At 39.4% G+C, this 15,907-nt stretch overlaps 2 protein-coding genes across 18 annotated transcripts in view; one reads left to right on the plus strand and one right to left on the minus strand.

Annotated features, from left to right (window-relative positions):
• Positions 1-15,907, plus strand: part of ptprnb (protein tyrosine phosphatase receptor type Nb) — an 85,298-nt gene that overhangs the window by 32,332 nt on the left and 37,059 nt on the right. For 3 of the 5 annotated variants that reach the window (XM_080877350.1, XM_080877352.1, XM_080877351.1), the window contains exon 1: positions 14,297-14,443. The exons of the other annotated variants lie outside the window; for them this stretch is intronic. In XM_080877350.1, coding sequence (XP_080733476.1) covers positions 14,306-14,443 — 138 coding nt within the window. In that variant the 5' untranslated portion in view covers positions 14,297-14,305. Of the gene's footprint in view, positions 1-14,296; positions 14,444-15,907 lie in introns of those variants that run through there. 5 annotated transcript variants of the gene reach the window in all.
• Positions 1,198-14,340, minus strand: LOC308393530 (uncharacterized protein). 13 transcript variants are annotated; one of them, XM_080877360.1, is made up of 13 exons: positions 14,142-14,297; positions 13,412-13,555; positions 12,095-12,257; positions 11,815-12,007; positions 8,528-8,605; positions 7,812-7,856; positions 7,030-7,107; positions 6,281-6,358; positions 5,347-5,400; positions 3,178-5,168; positions 2,996-3,061; positions 2,242-2,556; positions 1,198-1,747 (listed from the first exon to the last, which is right to left on the minus strand). In XM_080877360.1, the coding sequence occupies exons 1-10, from the start codon at positions 14,182-14,184 to the stop codon at positions 3,930-3,932; spliced, it is 2,115 nt and encodes a 704-aa protein (XP_080733486.1). In that variant the 5' UTR covers positions 14,185-14,297; the 3' UTR covers positions 1,198-1,747; positions 2,242-2,556; positions 2,996-3,061; positions 3,178-3,929. The 13 variants fall into 13 exon arrangements, with proteins under 13 accessions (XP_080733486.1, XP_080733490.1, XP_080733491.1 ...); XM_080877364.1 differs by having other exon boundaries at positions 1,199-1,747; positions 2,248-2,556; positions 8,561-8,605; XM_080877365.1 differs by having other exon boundaries at positions 1,199-1,747; positions 2,248-2,556; positions 6,314-6,358; positions 7,063-7,107.

Here is a 15,907-nt window from a genome sequence, read left to right on the forward strand (position 1 = left end):
GTCTTCAAAAAAAAAACACCCACTTTGAAGGTCCTTTTTTTGAAGATGTAATTATTTCAGCCTGTGTCATCATGTATAAGAGGAAAACACCCAGACTGCATTTTAAAAACAGCCCATTTTATGTGCTTAAGCATCTGTAAACACACATTTCCAGACTTCATGAAGATGCACAAAATTATTTCTGAATACATCAAAAGTGACTCACCCCAGTGGTTTCATTTTGGTGCTTTTTCTTGTGAAGATGCATAAAATAGTTAAAAATGAACAAAATAACCCATTTGGTGTGTCTTTATTAAACACCTACAGTTTGTGTTCACCATCTGGAGGGTTTGAATAAAACAGGTTTAGCTCCATTCTGAGGTAAAAGGATTGCAGAAGGCATCTGTAATCTGTGCAGAAATGGCCAGACTGAATTTTGCACACTGCCCATTTTGTGTGCTTTCCATCACATATCCATGCCTCAAAACGAATCTTCACCCAAACTGTGCTCACAATATTTTCTTATGCATAAAAATGATCATTTCTGTGTCCATAGACGTGCAGTATTTAGAGTGTACAAAAAGACATCTTTAAAAGCTTTAATCATTTCTAATCTGGGCTAAAATGCTTGAATAACACACACACACACACACACACACACATACGTGTTTTCATGATATATCAGTACCTATGACAAAAATGTGACAAATGGGAACGTGCCTTTCCGAAGGTCCTAGAGGCATGGGAATCACAAAAAATTTGACCCATGCTTCCAGGAACACGCCCATCTGTTGAGATTTTGGCTAGGGTTAAATTTTGGTCAAACCTGAATTTACTGCTACTTATGAGGACACTGTCAGGTTTATGTGACTTATGAGTACCATAAGGTCACACACACTGATATTTCATGTTTAGGTGAATTGTGAAGCCCATGGATACACACATAATTTTCAAGTATACATGACTTATAAGGACCAGGTAAGGGTAGGGTCTGTATTTTCAGCTTGGCTCCTTTTGAGATTACAATATAATAGGCATGGATGCACAATAGTAATGCTCACCAGTCGGGTAACTTCTGACAGAAATATCAGACATTCATGTGTTAATACAACACAGTAAATCTGAGCTGTATAGAGACTTAAAAAGAGACATAGCTCAAAAATGTGGTCAGTCTACTTTTTAAGTCTTAATATTGTATTGCATTAATTTTGCAGTGAATGTTTATGTGAATAAAAACATGGAACATTTTCTGCCTTTCTTATTTTTTAATTACAAAATGCACCCATAATAAACAGATTTATGGGTATAAACAATGCAATGCAGAGACCTGTAATACTGAAATAACTGTGAGTGACCTGCAATACTGAAATAACTGAGAGTAACAAACTATCTCCCTTGAGTATTAACTTATGATGGCAAAAACCAGGAGAAAGGACTGAGTAACTTTGTCTGTTGGGTTAGTAATGACTAAGTCAAAAATTTAAAAAAAAATAAAAATGAAAATCAAGTTAATTTTAACTGATGCAGCATTCCTGAACCTGCATTTTGTAATTTTATTTATTCATCTTTCTTTTCAATGCTACGATCCTGTTGTGGATGTAATACTTTATGGCAACCCAGTCTCTGCCTTTCAGAGCTGCCGGCTCTGCTTGGATGCAGGAGTCACATTCCTTTTTGCCAGGTACTTTGCAGCTTGTTATGAAATGAAGTAAGTGCCGCTCAACAGCCTTTACTTCATCATCTGTCCACTTGCACCTTGCCTTCCCAGCTGTCATAAATGGAAACAAAAAATATATATCTTAATGCGAATGTAAGATAAGAGAGAAAATATTCTAGTTTCTAATGTGAATACAAAATGTTCTTAAACCTTGCTTTCTACTGGAGCACTTTAAAGGAGCAATAAGCACAATTCATCATACTTAGGTTGAAGGAATTAAAAATGGCTATGTGAATAATTAGAGGTGTAATTTCATCTGGAGTACAGCATGAAGTCACAATCCCTCTCTCTGTGTTGATCTCCAGCCATAGACTTTGGTTTGGTTTACAGGCAGTGCAAAACAGCACACCTAGCAGTGAAAAGATATTGCTTAATGCTCCTTCAAGGATGCTTGGGATGAACCATTTGAAGTGCTGTGTTCTGCTGGGAATCAAAGAAGATGAAACGGATTATGATAAAAGCTCTTAATAGTGTCATGCCTGAAAAGAATAAACATGTCCATTGATAACAAGTATATTCACTTAAAACATTTTGTATATGGGTACCTTTACCCTTTCCTGGTGCAGTGTTGCTGATGTTTTTGCTGTCCAGGGTGGTTGAGGCAGAAGCGCCCTCCATATTGTCCAGGGTGGTTGAGGCAGAAGCGCCCTCCATATTGTCCAGGGTGGTTGAGGCAGAAGCGCCCTCCATGTTGTCCAGGGTGGTTGAGGCAGAAGCGCCCTCCATATTGTCCAGGGTGGTTGAGGCAGAAGCGCCCTCCATATTGTCCAGGGTGGTTGAGGCAGAAGCGCCCTCCATATTGTCCAGGGAAGCTGAGTAAAGTGTGTGGCTTTGGTTCCCAGAATTCTTGGTCCTTGAGCCTTTGAAAAGTAACAGTGAAATATGAGAATTAATGCATTTTTTGTTTGCATTGTAGGCAAAGTCAGCATTGGGCAGTGTGTAATTTTACATTTGATATGAATATTTTACATGTGAACATAATCTACTAATAATACTCATCAATACTCAGGCATCTCCCTAGAAACACATTACTTGCATGCACTACCTCTCAACTTGTGTGCCTAATCTCACAGAAGTGGACCTCCTAATCCTTATATTTAATATTTGCCTTTGTATTGCTTATTTATGCATTTTGCCAGACTTCAATGTATCCAGATCTTTTAGTACCATATTAATGAATGGTGTCTACCATTCTGTCTAATTTATATACTGCTGTCCATCTAACATGACATGAACCTATTAACTGTCTCCAGTCTCATAACTTAAAGATATTATCACACACTGGGCAAGTCAAGATACCTTTGTGTTGTTGAGGGTCAGTGATGGTTTCTCCACTGGAATCATCATCACTTGTAACTGCTTCATCTTGTTGGGGAAAAATAATCAAGACAAAATATTTATATTAGAATCTGCTGAACATTCACAAATGTTATATTCAAAGATAACTATGTTTCAAAAAAAAAGAAAGAAAAAGAATTCACCATCAGGATTGATCACGATGTCATCCAGCCCTTTCCCCTGCAGGTCAGACAGTTTTCCTTTCTCCATTGCAATCAACAGTTTGCTGACTTTTGCAAGCTGCAGGGTACTCTCTGGAAGCCGGTAGAATTCTCGATGGACACGGATGTCGTGTCCGAGAAAGGTGGCAAGTTGATCCATTTCATTTTCTTTTAGATTTAGTACTGTGGACAAAGTGGCAACTTGTTTCCGCAATCTTGTTGAGGTAAGGGCCTCTGGGTACTTTGCACCACATTTATTTGCATACTTGCGAAAGCAGTCAGAGCCTCTGTAATGGGAAAGGACACCTGGGCGTGCAAACAAGTACACATTCTCTGTGTGGACTTGACACTCACTTCTGGCTTTTGCGAGGAGCTCCATTGCAGTGATCATGTCAGGTGTGAGAAGCACAGGTACCATTCTTGATCTTTTACCACGAATCTCAACTCTGTCAAAGTGCTTTGCAAGTTTCCTTTCAAACTCAGTTAGGCCGATCATAATGTCAGGATTCAACTCTGTGCGATTCCGGGATGTAAAAACCTGGAGCTCCATTTTTGAAACTTCTCCTTGCCTTTTTCTGTTAAATAGCACTACCTGCGTCAAAGTCACTTGAGCAAGATTTCCGAAGGTTGTGCTGTTGGGTTTTTCCTCAAGGTCCTTCATGTACATTGCGGACTTAGTAGCAAGAAACTTATGCAGCAGTGACACATCCTGTGTAAATGGCAAAATCTGTGGTTTATTCCATTTGGCTTGTTGAAGTGTGCCCAATGCAGCAGCTGAAATGGACTCTGACCACTTTTTTTTCATACAGAGTGGCAAACTGCTTGGCTGACTCTGCAACATCATAGCGATTTGCAATGATGGCTTTACACTGCACAATGCTTGCAACTTTAGCCAAACTGTGTCCCAATTTCAAAGCCAAGGATGGGGTTTTATATGAGTTGCTCTCCTGCTCATAACCAGCAACAGCTCTGACTGCTTGTATGACATGGGGAAAGTTAGTAGGCATAACAAGGTCTTCTGTGCTCTTCAAAGGTGTCATAGCTCTGGCGGTTATCAATAACCTTGCGATCTCTCTCATTTTTTGGCGTATGTAATCATTCCTTTTCTCATTTGGTTTTCTGCCATTGTACAGTGACTCACCAAGGCTAAGAATGTCTCTTTCACTCGTTACTACAAAGGAAATGTCATCCTGATTCATTTCACAAGCAATCTTCCATACAGCTTCATGAACTTGATCAGGTTTCGGTAATTGCAGATGCATCCGTCTTTGCCCAGAGGGAGCTTCCTCATTAAACCTCTGAGGGCACCTTCTCACATGCCTCCAAAGGCAATTTCTTGCATATAGTCCTTGACAAAATTTACAATGACGGTAGTCCTCAGATCCTGTTGCAGTAGTGGGTCTTCGACAAGCAACCATTTCTCCAGCACCAGAAGTTGCCACAGTAGCATTATGGTTAAAGTTTCCCCTCTTCTTAATAGAGCGCAACAAATCTCTTCTTTTGCAGGATCTTTTATCATAACTGAAGGCGCTTGCAACTTCCGGCACATTACCGTGGGCAGATTCAAGGTGTCTTGCCAATTTAGCAATGGCCTTTTTACAATATAGACAGTATTGCTTCTTGTTGTACTTGCTTTGTCTTTCCGTGTTTGGCAAAGGTAGGACTTTTATGGAGCTGTTTTTAGGTGATGTGACCCCTGATGAATCAAAACTGCGGCTTGTTACCGAAGTACTGTGACTGCTACTTCTCAGTGACAAACTAAATGTTGTAGGTTTCTCTGAACTGGTGATCTTCCCACTGTGTCCTGAAGCCGTCTCCAATGCCATGTCATTTAACGTATTTTGGGGAACCACAGATTCTGTGATTTTCATGTCCACACTATGGAGACTTGTGTCAGAGGAACTGCCACATGAATCTGGGAAATAGTCTTTATCTTCATAATCCGTACAATCTGAGAATTCATCAGTAGAGATCTGAACGAAAATGGAGAAAAAGCATCTTTGTATTTATTAATAGCTAGAATGTCATTCCCCCTCCAGTAGCAGAACATTCTGCAATCCATGACTTGATGAAAATGCATTCATGTAGTAAATATGCATAATTACATAGCATAAACAATTTGAATGAAGAAGAAAAAGGCAGCTGGCTTACCTGCTCTGAGGTAGCTGTCTGGTGAAAGGTGAGAACTCGAGATTTTTGTCTGGCCTTACATGAAACGTAACAAATTCAATGTTTGTAATTATAATTCATTTGAAAACTAACTCAAAATTATTATGCAATTCAGTATACTGTAAAAAACATTGCTAGTAGGTTAAGAAATGAAAAACAATGCATTGTAACTTAATAGTGAGAATGATTTAACATACATATCACACACTTTGTGTCATGTCATTTTGACATAAAATCTTGGGTGAAAATTCATTTGTGAACCCTGTCAATCATTAATTATATTTGCTGAGATGAAAGGCTGCATTGAGTTCACATATATGTCACAGATACATTAGTGAACATTATTGACAGGAGGATCTGAGTTCCTTATTCTAGATATTATAGAAACTTAACACAGTACAGTTCTGCTACCCAACAATATGAGGACAGTGTAACACACACACTAGAGTTGTTGGTCCAACCATATGAGGACGTATTCTGAAACACACTCATGTTCTTCACAGCTTGAAACAATATGAGGACATGACGACTGAACACATGTAGAGCTCATGTTCCTGACTTCTAACTTGTCCTGCTGTTGTCAATAAAAGCTCTAAACCCAACACTGATGTAAAGCCATCTATTTCCCCAGAAATCCAATCATGTAAACTGATCAGCTTCAGGTTAAATGGACAAAAACATGCGTAAAAGGACAAAAATATTAAATTTAATTGGAATAAAGACCAAATTGATGCTTTAAAGGGAAAGTTTGGACTAACAACTGGTATAGCCAATTTCCTTCTCCTAATGCTAATGTTGATTTTGGGAAACTTTCACTCAAACTGATTGTTTTAATACAATCAAAGTGCATTTCATTTATGCACTAGGCCCAACTGACTCATATACTTGATTCCAAATACAAAAATTTATGCGTAACCTGTTGGAGGAATGAAGTGGATTTGTCACTCACTTCTTGGTCTGTAGGAGGTTGGGACAGGGTCTCAACACTTGGTGTCTGCAACAAAAGACAACAATATAATGTCAGAAACATTCTGTACTACAAATGCTGACTAGCTCATTAACTACAGATCATACTTGTTTCAGTGAACATTATTACAGAAGGATCTGACTTCCTTATGCCATATTCTATAGAAACTTAACACAGTACAGTTCTGCTACCCAACAATATGAGGACAGTGTAACACACACACACTAGAGTTGTTGGTCCAACCATATGAGGACGTATTCTGAAACACACTCATGTTCTTCACAGCTTGAAACAATATGAGGACATGACGACTGAACACATGTAGAGTTCATGTTCCTGACTTCTAACTTGTCCTGCTGTTGGCAATAAAAGCTCTAAACCCAACACTGATGTAAAGCCATCTATTTCCCCAGAAATCCAATCATGTAAACTGATCAGCTTCAGGTTAAATGGACAAAAACATGCGTAAAAGGACAAAAATATTAAATTTAATTGGAATAAAGACCAAATTGATGCTTTAAAGGGAAAGTTTGGACTAACAACTGGTATAGCCAATTTCCTTCTCCTAATGCTAATGTTGATTTTGGGAAACTTTCACTCAAACTGATTGTTTTAATACAATCAAAGTGCATTTCATTTATGCACTAGGCCCAACTGACTCATATACTTGATTCCAAATACAAAAATTTATGCGTAACCTGTTGGAGGAATGAAGTGGATTTGTCACTCACTTCTTGGTCTGTAGGAGGTTGGGACAGGGTCTCAACACTTGGTGTCTGCAACAAAAGACAACAATATAATGTCAGAAACATTCTGTACTACAAATGCTGACTAGCTCATTAACTACAGATCATACTTGTTTCAGTGAACATTATTACAGAAGGATCTGACTTCCTTATGCCAGATTCTATAGAAACTTAACACAGTACAGTTCTGCTACCCAACAATATGAGGACAGTGTAACACACACACACTAGAGTTGTTGGTCCAACCATATGAGGACGTATTCTGAAACACACTCATGTTCTTCACAGCTTGAAACAATATGAGGACATGACGACTGAACACATGTAGAGTTCATGTTCCTGACTTCTAACTTGTCCTGCTGTTGTCAATAAAAGCTCTAAACCCAACACTGATGTAAAGCCATCTATTTCCCCAGAAATCCAATCATGTAAACTGATCAGCTTCAGGTTAAATGGACAAAAACATGTGTAAAAGGACAAAAATATTAAATTTAATTGGAATAAAGACCAAATTGATGCTTTAAAGGGAAAGTTTGGACTAACAACTGGTATAGCCAATTTCCTTCTCCTAATGCTAATGTTGATTTTGGGAAACTTTCACTCAAACTGATTGTTTTAAAACAATCAAAGTGCATTTCATTTATGCACTAGGCCCAACTGACTCATATACTTGATTCCAAATACAAAAATTTATGCGTAACCTGTTGGAGGAATGAAGTGGATTTGTCACTCACTTCTTGGTCTGTAGGAGGTTGGGACAGGGTCTCAACACTTGGTGTCTGCAACAAAAGACAACAATATAATGTCAGAAACATTCTGTACTACAAATGCTGACTAGCTCATTAACTACAGATCATACTTGTTTCAGTGAACATTATTACAGAAGGATCTGACTTCCTTATGCCAGATTCTATAGAAACTTAACACAGTACAGTTCTGCTACCCAACAATATGAGGACAGTGTAACACACACACACTAGAGTTGTTGGTCCAACCATATGAGGACGTATTCTGAAACACACTCATGTTCTTCACAGCTTGAAACAATACGAGGACATGACGACTGAACACATGTAGAGTTCATGTTCCTGACTTCTAACTTGTCCTGCTGTTGTCAATAAAAGCTCTAAACCCAACACTGATGTAAAGCCATCTATTTCCCCAGAAATCCAATCATGTAAACTGATCAGCTTCAGGTTAAATGGACAAAAACATGCGTAAAAGGACAAAAATATTAAATTTAATTGGAATAAAGACCAAATTGATGCTTTAAAGGGAAAGTTTGGACTAACAACTGGTATAGCCAATTTCCTTCTCCTAATGCTAATGTTGATTTTGGGAAACTTTCACTCAAACTGATTGTTTTAATACAATCAAAGTGCATTTCATTTATGCACTAGGCCCAACTGACTCATATACTTGATTCCAAATACAAAAATTTATGCGTAACCTGTTGGAGGAATGAAGTGGATTTGTCACTCACTTCTTGGTCTGTAGGAGGTTGGGACAGGGTCTCAACACTTGGTGTCTGCAACAAAAGACAACAATATAATGTCAGAAACATTCTGTACTACAAATGCTGACTAGCTCATTAACTACAGATCATACTTGTTTCAGTGAACATTATTACAGAAGGATCTGACTTCCTTATGCCAGATTCTATAGAAACTTAACACAGTACAGTTCTGCTACCCAACAATATGAGGACAGTGTAACACACACACTAGAGTTGTTGGTCCAACCATATGAGGACGTATTCTGAAACACACTCATGTTCTTCACAGCTTGAAACAATATGAGGACATGACGACTGAACACATGTAGAGTTCATGTTCCTGACTTCTAACTTGTCCTGCTGTTGTCAATAAAAGCTCTAAACCCAACACTGATGTAAAGCCATCTATTTCCCCAGAAATCCAATCATGTAAACTGATCAGCTTCAGGTTAAATGGACAAAAACATGTGTAAAAGGACAAAAATATTAAATTTAATTGGAATAAAGACCAAATTGATGCTTTAAAACCCTCGCAGGGTTTAAGTCAAAATAGGGACCCTTTGGATTTTTGATTCTCAATATATCAATCATTTTAAAGACTAGTTGCATGAAACTTGGCCATGAGGTGCATTTTACGATTATTTTTAAAATTCAATGATCCCCTCTATGGTGTGGTATATAGCAAAGGAGATTCACATAAGTGTTACCTCCTGTGTTCCTCGTACCATTTTGGGTCCCATTGACTCCCATTATAATCACATATTTTCGATATACTGTAATCCTGACATGTGATGATGCCTTTCTCGTGAATACCTAATGGATCTAAGCCTCAGCCTTCAAAATAAAGGAAAAATAGGTTTTGGATCAAATGAGCAAAATATTAGGTACAGCACCACCATAGACATTTTCAGTGGTTTTGAATGCAGGACATGGTTATCTTACTATGCAAAATACATGACAATAAAACAGCTCACCACCATAAAATAGTCTTGATGTAGTGGAACTGATATAACAGAGTGGTGTGAATGTGATTGAGAATATATTTATACTGTGTCGGTCGCAAACAAAACAGCCTATAGAGCCGCCTTCTTGAAGTGAACAACGGCAGCCTGCTCCGTTTTTTGTTTTTTTTCCCTTCTCTGAACCTCTGTCAGTGTTATGTTGCTCCACTTTGCACACACTGGCTCTGAGCAAGTGAGTGGAGGGGTGCAAAAGCAGCCACGTGTTTGCAGAGCAGAGGGGGGAGGGGTGCAAAAACAGCCACCTGTTTGCAGAGCAGAGGGGGGAGGGGCAGTTGTTACTCTCTCAGTGGCAAGTCAGCAGAGCTGGGGGAGAGACAGAGAGAGATCCTTTTCTATCTTCTTGGATTCAAGTGCACATTTGAAGTCTGTGAGAATAGTTTGCAGCCTTGTCTTGCGAGTCATTTCTGCACAGACGCCACGAAATGCACAGACGCGCGCACGGACAACACAAAGCGCACGGTCAATTTCGGGGAGGCTCTTGCTGAGAAAGAGCAGCAGTGCTCATCGTGCAAACAGCACATTATTATCGTAACTGCTGCAAAGATATATATATTCTGAAACACACTCATGTTCTTCACAGCTTGAAACAATATGAGGACATGACGACTGAACACATGTAGAGTTCATGTTCCTGACTTCTAACTTGTCCTGCTGTTGGCAATAAAAGCTCTAAACCCAACACTGATGTAAAGCCATCTATTTCCCCAGAAATCCAATCATGTAAACTGATCAGCTTCAGGTTAAATGGACAAAAACATGTGTAAAAGGACAAAAATATTAAATTTAATTGGAATAAAGACCAAATTGATGCTTTAAAACCCTCGCAGGGTTTAAGTCAAAATAGGGACCCTTTGGATTTTTGATTCTCAATATATCAATCATTTTAAAGACTAGTTGCATGAAACTTGGCCATGAGGTGCATTTTAGGATTATTTTTAAAATTCAATGATCCCCTCTATGGTGTGGTATATAGCAAAGGAGATTCACATAAGTGTTACCTCCTGTGTTCCTCGTACCATTTTGGGTCCCATTGACTCCCATTATAATCACATATTTTCGATATACTGTAATCCTGACATGTGATGATGCCTTTCTCGTGAATACCTAATGGATCTAAGCCTCAGCCTTCAAAATAAAGGAAAAATAGGTTTTGGATCAAATGAGCAAAATATTAGGTACAGCACCACCATAGACATTTTCAGTGGTTTTGAATGCAGGACATGGTTATCTTACTATGCAAAATACATGACAATAAAACAGCTCACCACCATAAAATAGTCTTGATGTAGTGGAACTGATATAACAGAGTGGTGTGAATGTGATTGAGAATATATTTATACTGTGTGTCGGTCGCAAACAAAACAGCCTATAGAGCCGCCTTCTTGAAGTGAACAACGGCAGCCTGCTCCGTTTTTTGTTTTTTTTCCCTTCTCTGAACCTCTGTCAGTGTTATGTTGCTCCACTTTGCACACACTGGCTCTGAGCAAGTGAGTGGAGGGGTGCAAAAGCAGCCACGTGTTTGCAGAGCAGAGGGGGGAGGGGTGCAAAAACAGCCACCTGTTTGCAGAGCAGAGGGGGGAGGGGCAGTTGTTACTCTCTCAGTGGCAAGTCAGCAGAGCTGGGGGAGAGACAGAGAGAGATCCTTTTCTATCTTCTTGGATTCAAGTGCACATTTGAAGTCTGTGAGAATAGTTTGCAGCCTTGTCTTGCGAGTCATTTCTGCACAGACGCCACGAAATGCACAGACGCGCGCACGGACAACACAAAGCGCACGGTCAATTTCGGGGAGGCTCTTGCTGAGAAAGAGCAGCAGTGCTCATCGTGCAAACAGCACATTATTATCGTAACTGCTGCAAAGATATATATATTCTGAAACACACTCATGTTCTTCACAGCTTGAAACAATATGAGGACATGACGACTGAACACATGTAGAGTTCATGTTCCTGACTTCTAACTTGTCCTGCTGTTGGCAATAAAAGCTCTAAACCCAACACTGATGTAAAGCCATCTATTTCCCCAGAAATCCAATCATGTAAACTGATCAGCTTCAGGTTAAATGGACAAAAACATCTGTAAAAGGACAAAAATATCAAATTTTGTCAATAAAACCCTGCACTGATCTACTCTGGTCTTCATAACTAGAATAATATCTATCTTTTCATCTACTAATATTTAACATTCCCTGTACTGCACAATCTATGAAGAGGATTTACTTACCAGAGCTCGCCATGGCCACATAGATTCTCCATAGTCATAGGTGATTTCACTCTCCGCTTGGATATTTTCAATAGCAAACAAGCAGAGATGAGGTTTATCCTGGACTGCCAGCTGTTTCATCTTGCAGTTTGGGTACTTGTGGTCATCATTAACCAGCCGGCCAAGTGAGTCGTCTTCACGGGAGGCATCAATGCTAAAAGTGAAGAAAAGAACATATGTTTTGTTCACTAAAAACATAATGTTGTAAAGAACAACTGATATTGTATATGCCTTTACTTACCACCATGTGCTATTTTTCCATTTAAAATCAAATAGGAAAGCAGTTTGCTTTTCTGTGTACTTTTTCTGCCGCTTGTCCCGTTCATGTTCTGAGATAAGCTCCCCACGGTACTCGACCACAAAGGATCCCTTTTCAATTGGTTCAGAGGCAAATACACCACGTCCTAATACAAGATGTTCAATAAGTAGCGTTAAGTAATACAATCCAAATCAGGTTTACTGCAGCTGATCAGCCACTGACAAAACATATGCAGAACAAACAATCACAAAATGTTTTAATTGTGAGGGGAACATCTAGATCAGGGGTGCCCAATCCCGGTCCTCGAGAGCTACTGTCCTGCAGCTTTTAGATGCATCCTTGTTCCCACACACCTGAATCAAATGAATGGCTTGTTATCAGGCCTTTGCCAAACATGATGGCATGCTGAAGAGATCAAACCATTTGATTCAGGTGTGTGGGAACAAGGATGCATCTAAAAGCTGCAGGACGGTAGCTCTCGAGGACCGGGATTGGGCACCCCTGATCTAGATGCTTACGTTCAGGGCTGCAACAAATGAGTTGATACAATAAATAAATGCTAATAATAAAAAAAACAATTATTAAAATAGTTGGCAACAAATTTCAAATACATGAAAATATAAAACATTTTTTAATCTAGATGATAGATAGATAGCTAGCTAGCTTTGGGAGGTTCCCTCAGGGAAACTGAAGCAATTGTTATATATTTGTCATGGTCCGGGGCAGCGGCCGTGTGGAGAGTGGAAGGAGGACCCAAAACGCAGCACTTATTCAGGTGTGAGGGTGATTTATTGATAATATCAAACACAAAGTGGAGATGGCAAACAGAACTAAGGACGAAACTAAACTGGGATAAACTACACAGAGGAGTGGGAAACCTGAACATGAAGGGAGAACAGCAGGGAGAGCACGCAGAGGATTACACCAGGTATGAACACAGACGACGCGACGAGGAACAGAGGCAAACACACACTATAAATACACAGAGAGACACTGGGAAGTCACACACAGGTGGGAGACACAGCTGGACCTGATTAACCTGATGAGACAGGGGAACACTAACACCAGGGACCAACAGAGGGAGCACAAACCCAGAACCCAGTGTCTAAAATCCCAAACACAAACCATCCCAAAACAGCCATGAATAATAATGAAAGTAATAACAATAAAGAACATAAACACAAAGTCACCGAGTCATGGTCGCAGGGCCATGACAATATTATTAAATATTATAATAAACATTAGTTGCAGCTCTGGTAATATTCATGCAGTAGCCATAAGGAACAACATATAACATACCTTTATAGTCATTGATCCATTGGGCCTTTAAACAAGTCTTGTCACTTCCAGATAAAATAAAGTGAGCAGCCTCTGCTTCAGGACGAAGTCTGAGTCTTCTTTTTGACATGTTCTTCACTCTCAATCTGCTCAACCTGTACACATCTTCATGAGAAAATGACGAAAAGTCAGCAAGACAAAACCAACCAGTACTTTCTTTACATGGTATTTTAAATAGTATTTTTCTGCCTTAAATCACAATGCATTTGCTAATCAGACTAATATACCAGTGCAAACACTTTGCAAATGTAATGTGACATTAAATTACCTTCACGAATAATTTTAACATGCCAATACACGGACAAATACTGTAAACTGTGCACTTTACTACCATTACTGAAACACTAATGTCATTGATTTGTGCTAAACAGGAAAACATTAATATTATCATTTAAATCCCAGAAAACATATCTTGAAATAAAATGCGTGTTGCAGTAGCCTACACTTAAAAAGAGCTTAGACTGACTGTCTCTGCAGTTGCAGATGCAGAGAGGGCCGCAGGCCCTTTAACTCCAGTGGAAATTTAAAAACAACTAAATTTAACTTCTAATATCTGTTGCTGAAGATAAAGCTAAAGTATATTTATTACCATTTATCATCATGCACCATTTTAACTTTATTCAAATCGATTGTGTGTTGTTTCCATTCCATTTAGCTAACATTAATTAGCTTGTTAAACATACAACTTTACCTCGAAGCGTGCGTGAAATCATGGATATCAAAGGTAAATACATACGTCAAGATAAATCTCTCCTGAGTGCTGAAGGTCCCGGATGTGCCGTTCACGCAGAGCTCCGGCGAGTTTGTATCTTGCCGTGACCAGCAGCTCTTTGGTTGAGGCTTTCGAACAATCAGATGCATCTTTACTCACTTGTTGACCAATCAGAGACGTCGTTCTATGCTCCACTGACGAAATGCTGCATCCTCTCACCAGCCACGGTCTCTCCTCGTCCATTTAACAACAAAAACACAGCAACACGTGCTGTATTTGAGGTAGGAACACTTGAGAACTGTCACAATGTTTTGCAAACTGCTGTTACAGTTAATTTCGTTCCGTTAATTTGTTTGGTTCCTATTCTTAAGTAACACTTAATACACATGTGGTTAGCTTGCTGGTCTAGTTTAAGTTAGCATGGGCATGCTGTTCACTGAGAGTAAGGCCAAAATTGTCCTGATATTGTCAGTGTGTTATCATAAACATGCAGCACCCCTAGACCCCCAAGTTAAAATACAGATAATAGATAAGCAATTTAAGAAAATAAGTATAATGTATATAATAAATGATTTTACTGTCACTTTCCTGGGTCTGTTGACCCAGCGTTTTAAGTTTTAGTTTGTTTGGATGTCGATGTTTGTTTATAAGTTCTTTAGGTTTGCTAAGTTCATTTGTTTATTAGATTACCCTTGTGATGTCTGTTTTATTGGGAAAGTCCTTGTCCTATATGCAATGAGTCTAGTTTTGTTTCCCCTTGTCCCAGCTGTTCCTCATCCCCTCATTATCTCTCTGTGTACTTACAGTGGCTTGCAAAAGTATTCGTCCCTCTTTTCCACATTTTGTCACATTACTGCCACAAACACAAATTGTCATGGTCCTGGGTCGGTGACCTAGCGCTTTTAGTTTATTATCATTTTCTAGTTTATTATTATGATGATGATTATTATTATTGTTTGAGTTCTATGTCTTATATTTGGTCTGCCTCTGAGTCTGTGTCTCTGTCTATGGTGTCACCCCGTCTGTTTGTGAATCTGTCTGTTTAGTTCTGTGTCTTGTTTGGTTCCCCGTGTCTGAGTTTCCTGTTTTATTGTGAAGGTCTCTGTCTGATGTGAGTGTGTTCACTTTACGTTTCCCCTGTCCCGTCAGCTCTGATTCCTCCCAGCCGTGTTGCCCTCCTGTCTCTCATCCCCTGATTACTGGTGTGTGTATTTAAGCCCTGTGTGTTCTCCTGCCTGTTGCCGGTTTGTCTGTGTTCCTCCGTGTCAGTCTGTGTTACTCGGTGTCCTGCTGGTCGTCGTCGTCGTCGTCGTCGTCGTCGTCGTCTCGGCCTCGGCCTCTCAGCCCTTTGTCGTATGCTCCCAGGTCTGTTATTTTAGTTCTTCCCAGTTTAGGTGTCTTCAGTTATTTGTCATGCCCCACTGCTTGTTTGCCACTACACCTTGTAAATAAACTTCACTAGCATTTTCATCCACTGCTTGCATCTCGGGTCCTCCTTCCTCCACACCACACGGCTCGCCTTCCCAGCCGTGACACAAATCAATTTTAATGGAATCCAATTGCAGCAAAAGGTGGTTCTACAAAGTATTGACTCAGGGGGCTGAATAATTGCGCACACCCCACTTTTCAGTTATTTATTTGTAAAAAATGTTTGGAATCATGTATGATTTTCGTTCCACTTCTCACGTGTACACCACTTTGTATTGGTCTTTCACGTGGAATTCCAATAAAATTGATTCATGTTT

The sequence above is a fragment of the Rhamphochromis sp. 'chilingali' genome, assembly GCF_963969265.1.
Source record: "Rhamphochromis sp. 'chilingali' genome assembly, chromosome: 3".
In the NCBI taxonomy this organism is placed as follows: domain Eukaryota; kingdom Metazoa; phylum Chordata; class Actinopteri; order Cichliformes; family Cichlidae; genus Rhamphochromis; species Rhamphochromis sp. 'chilingali'.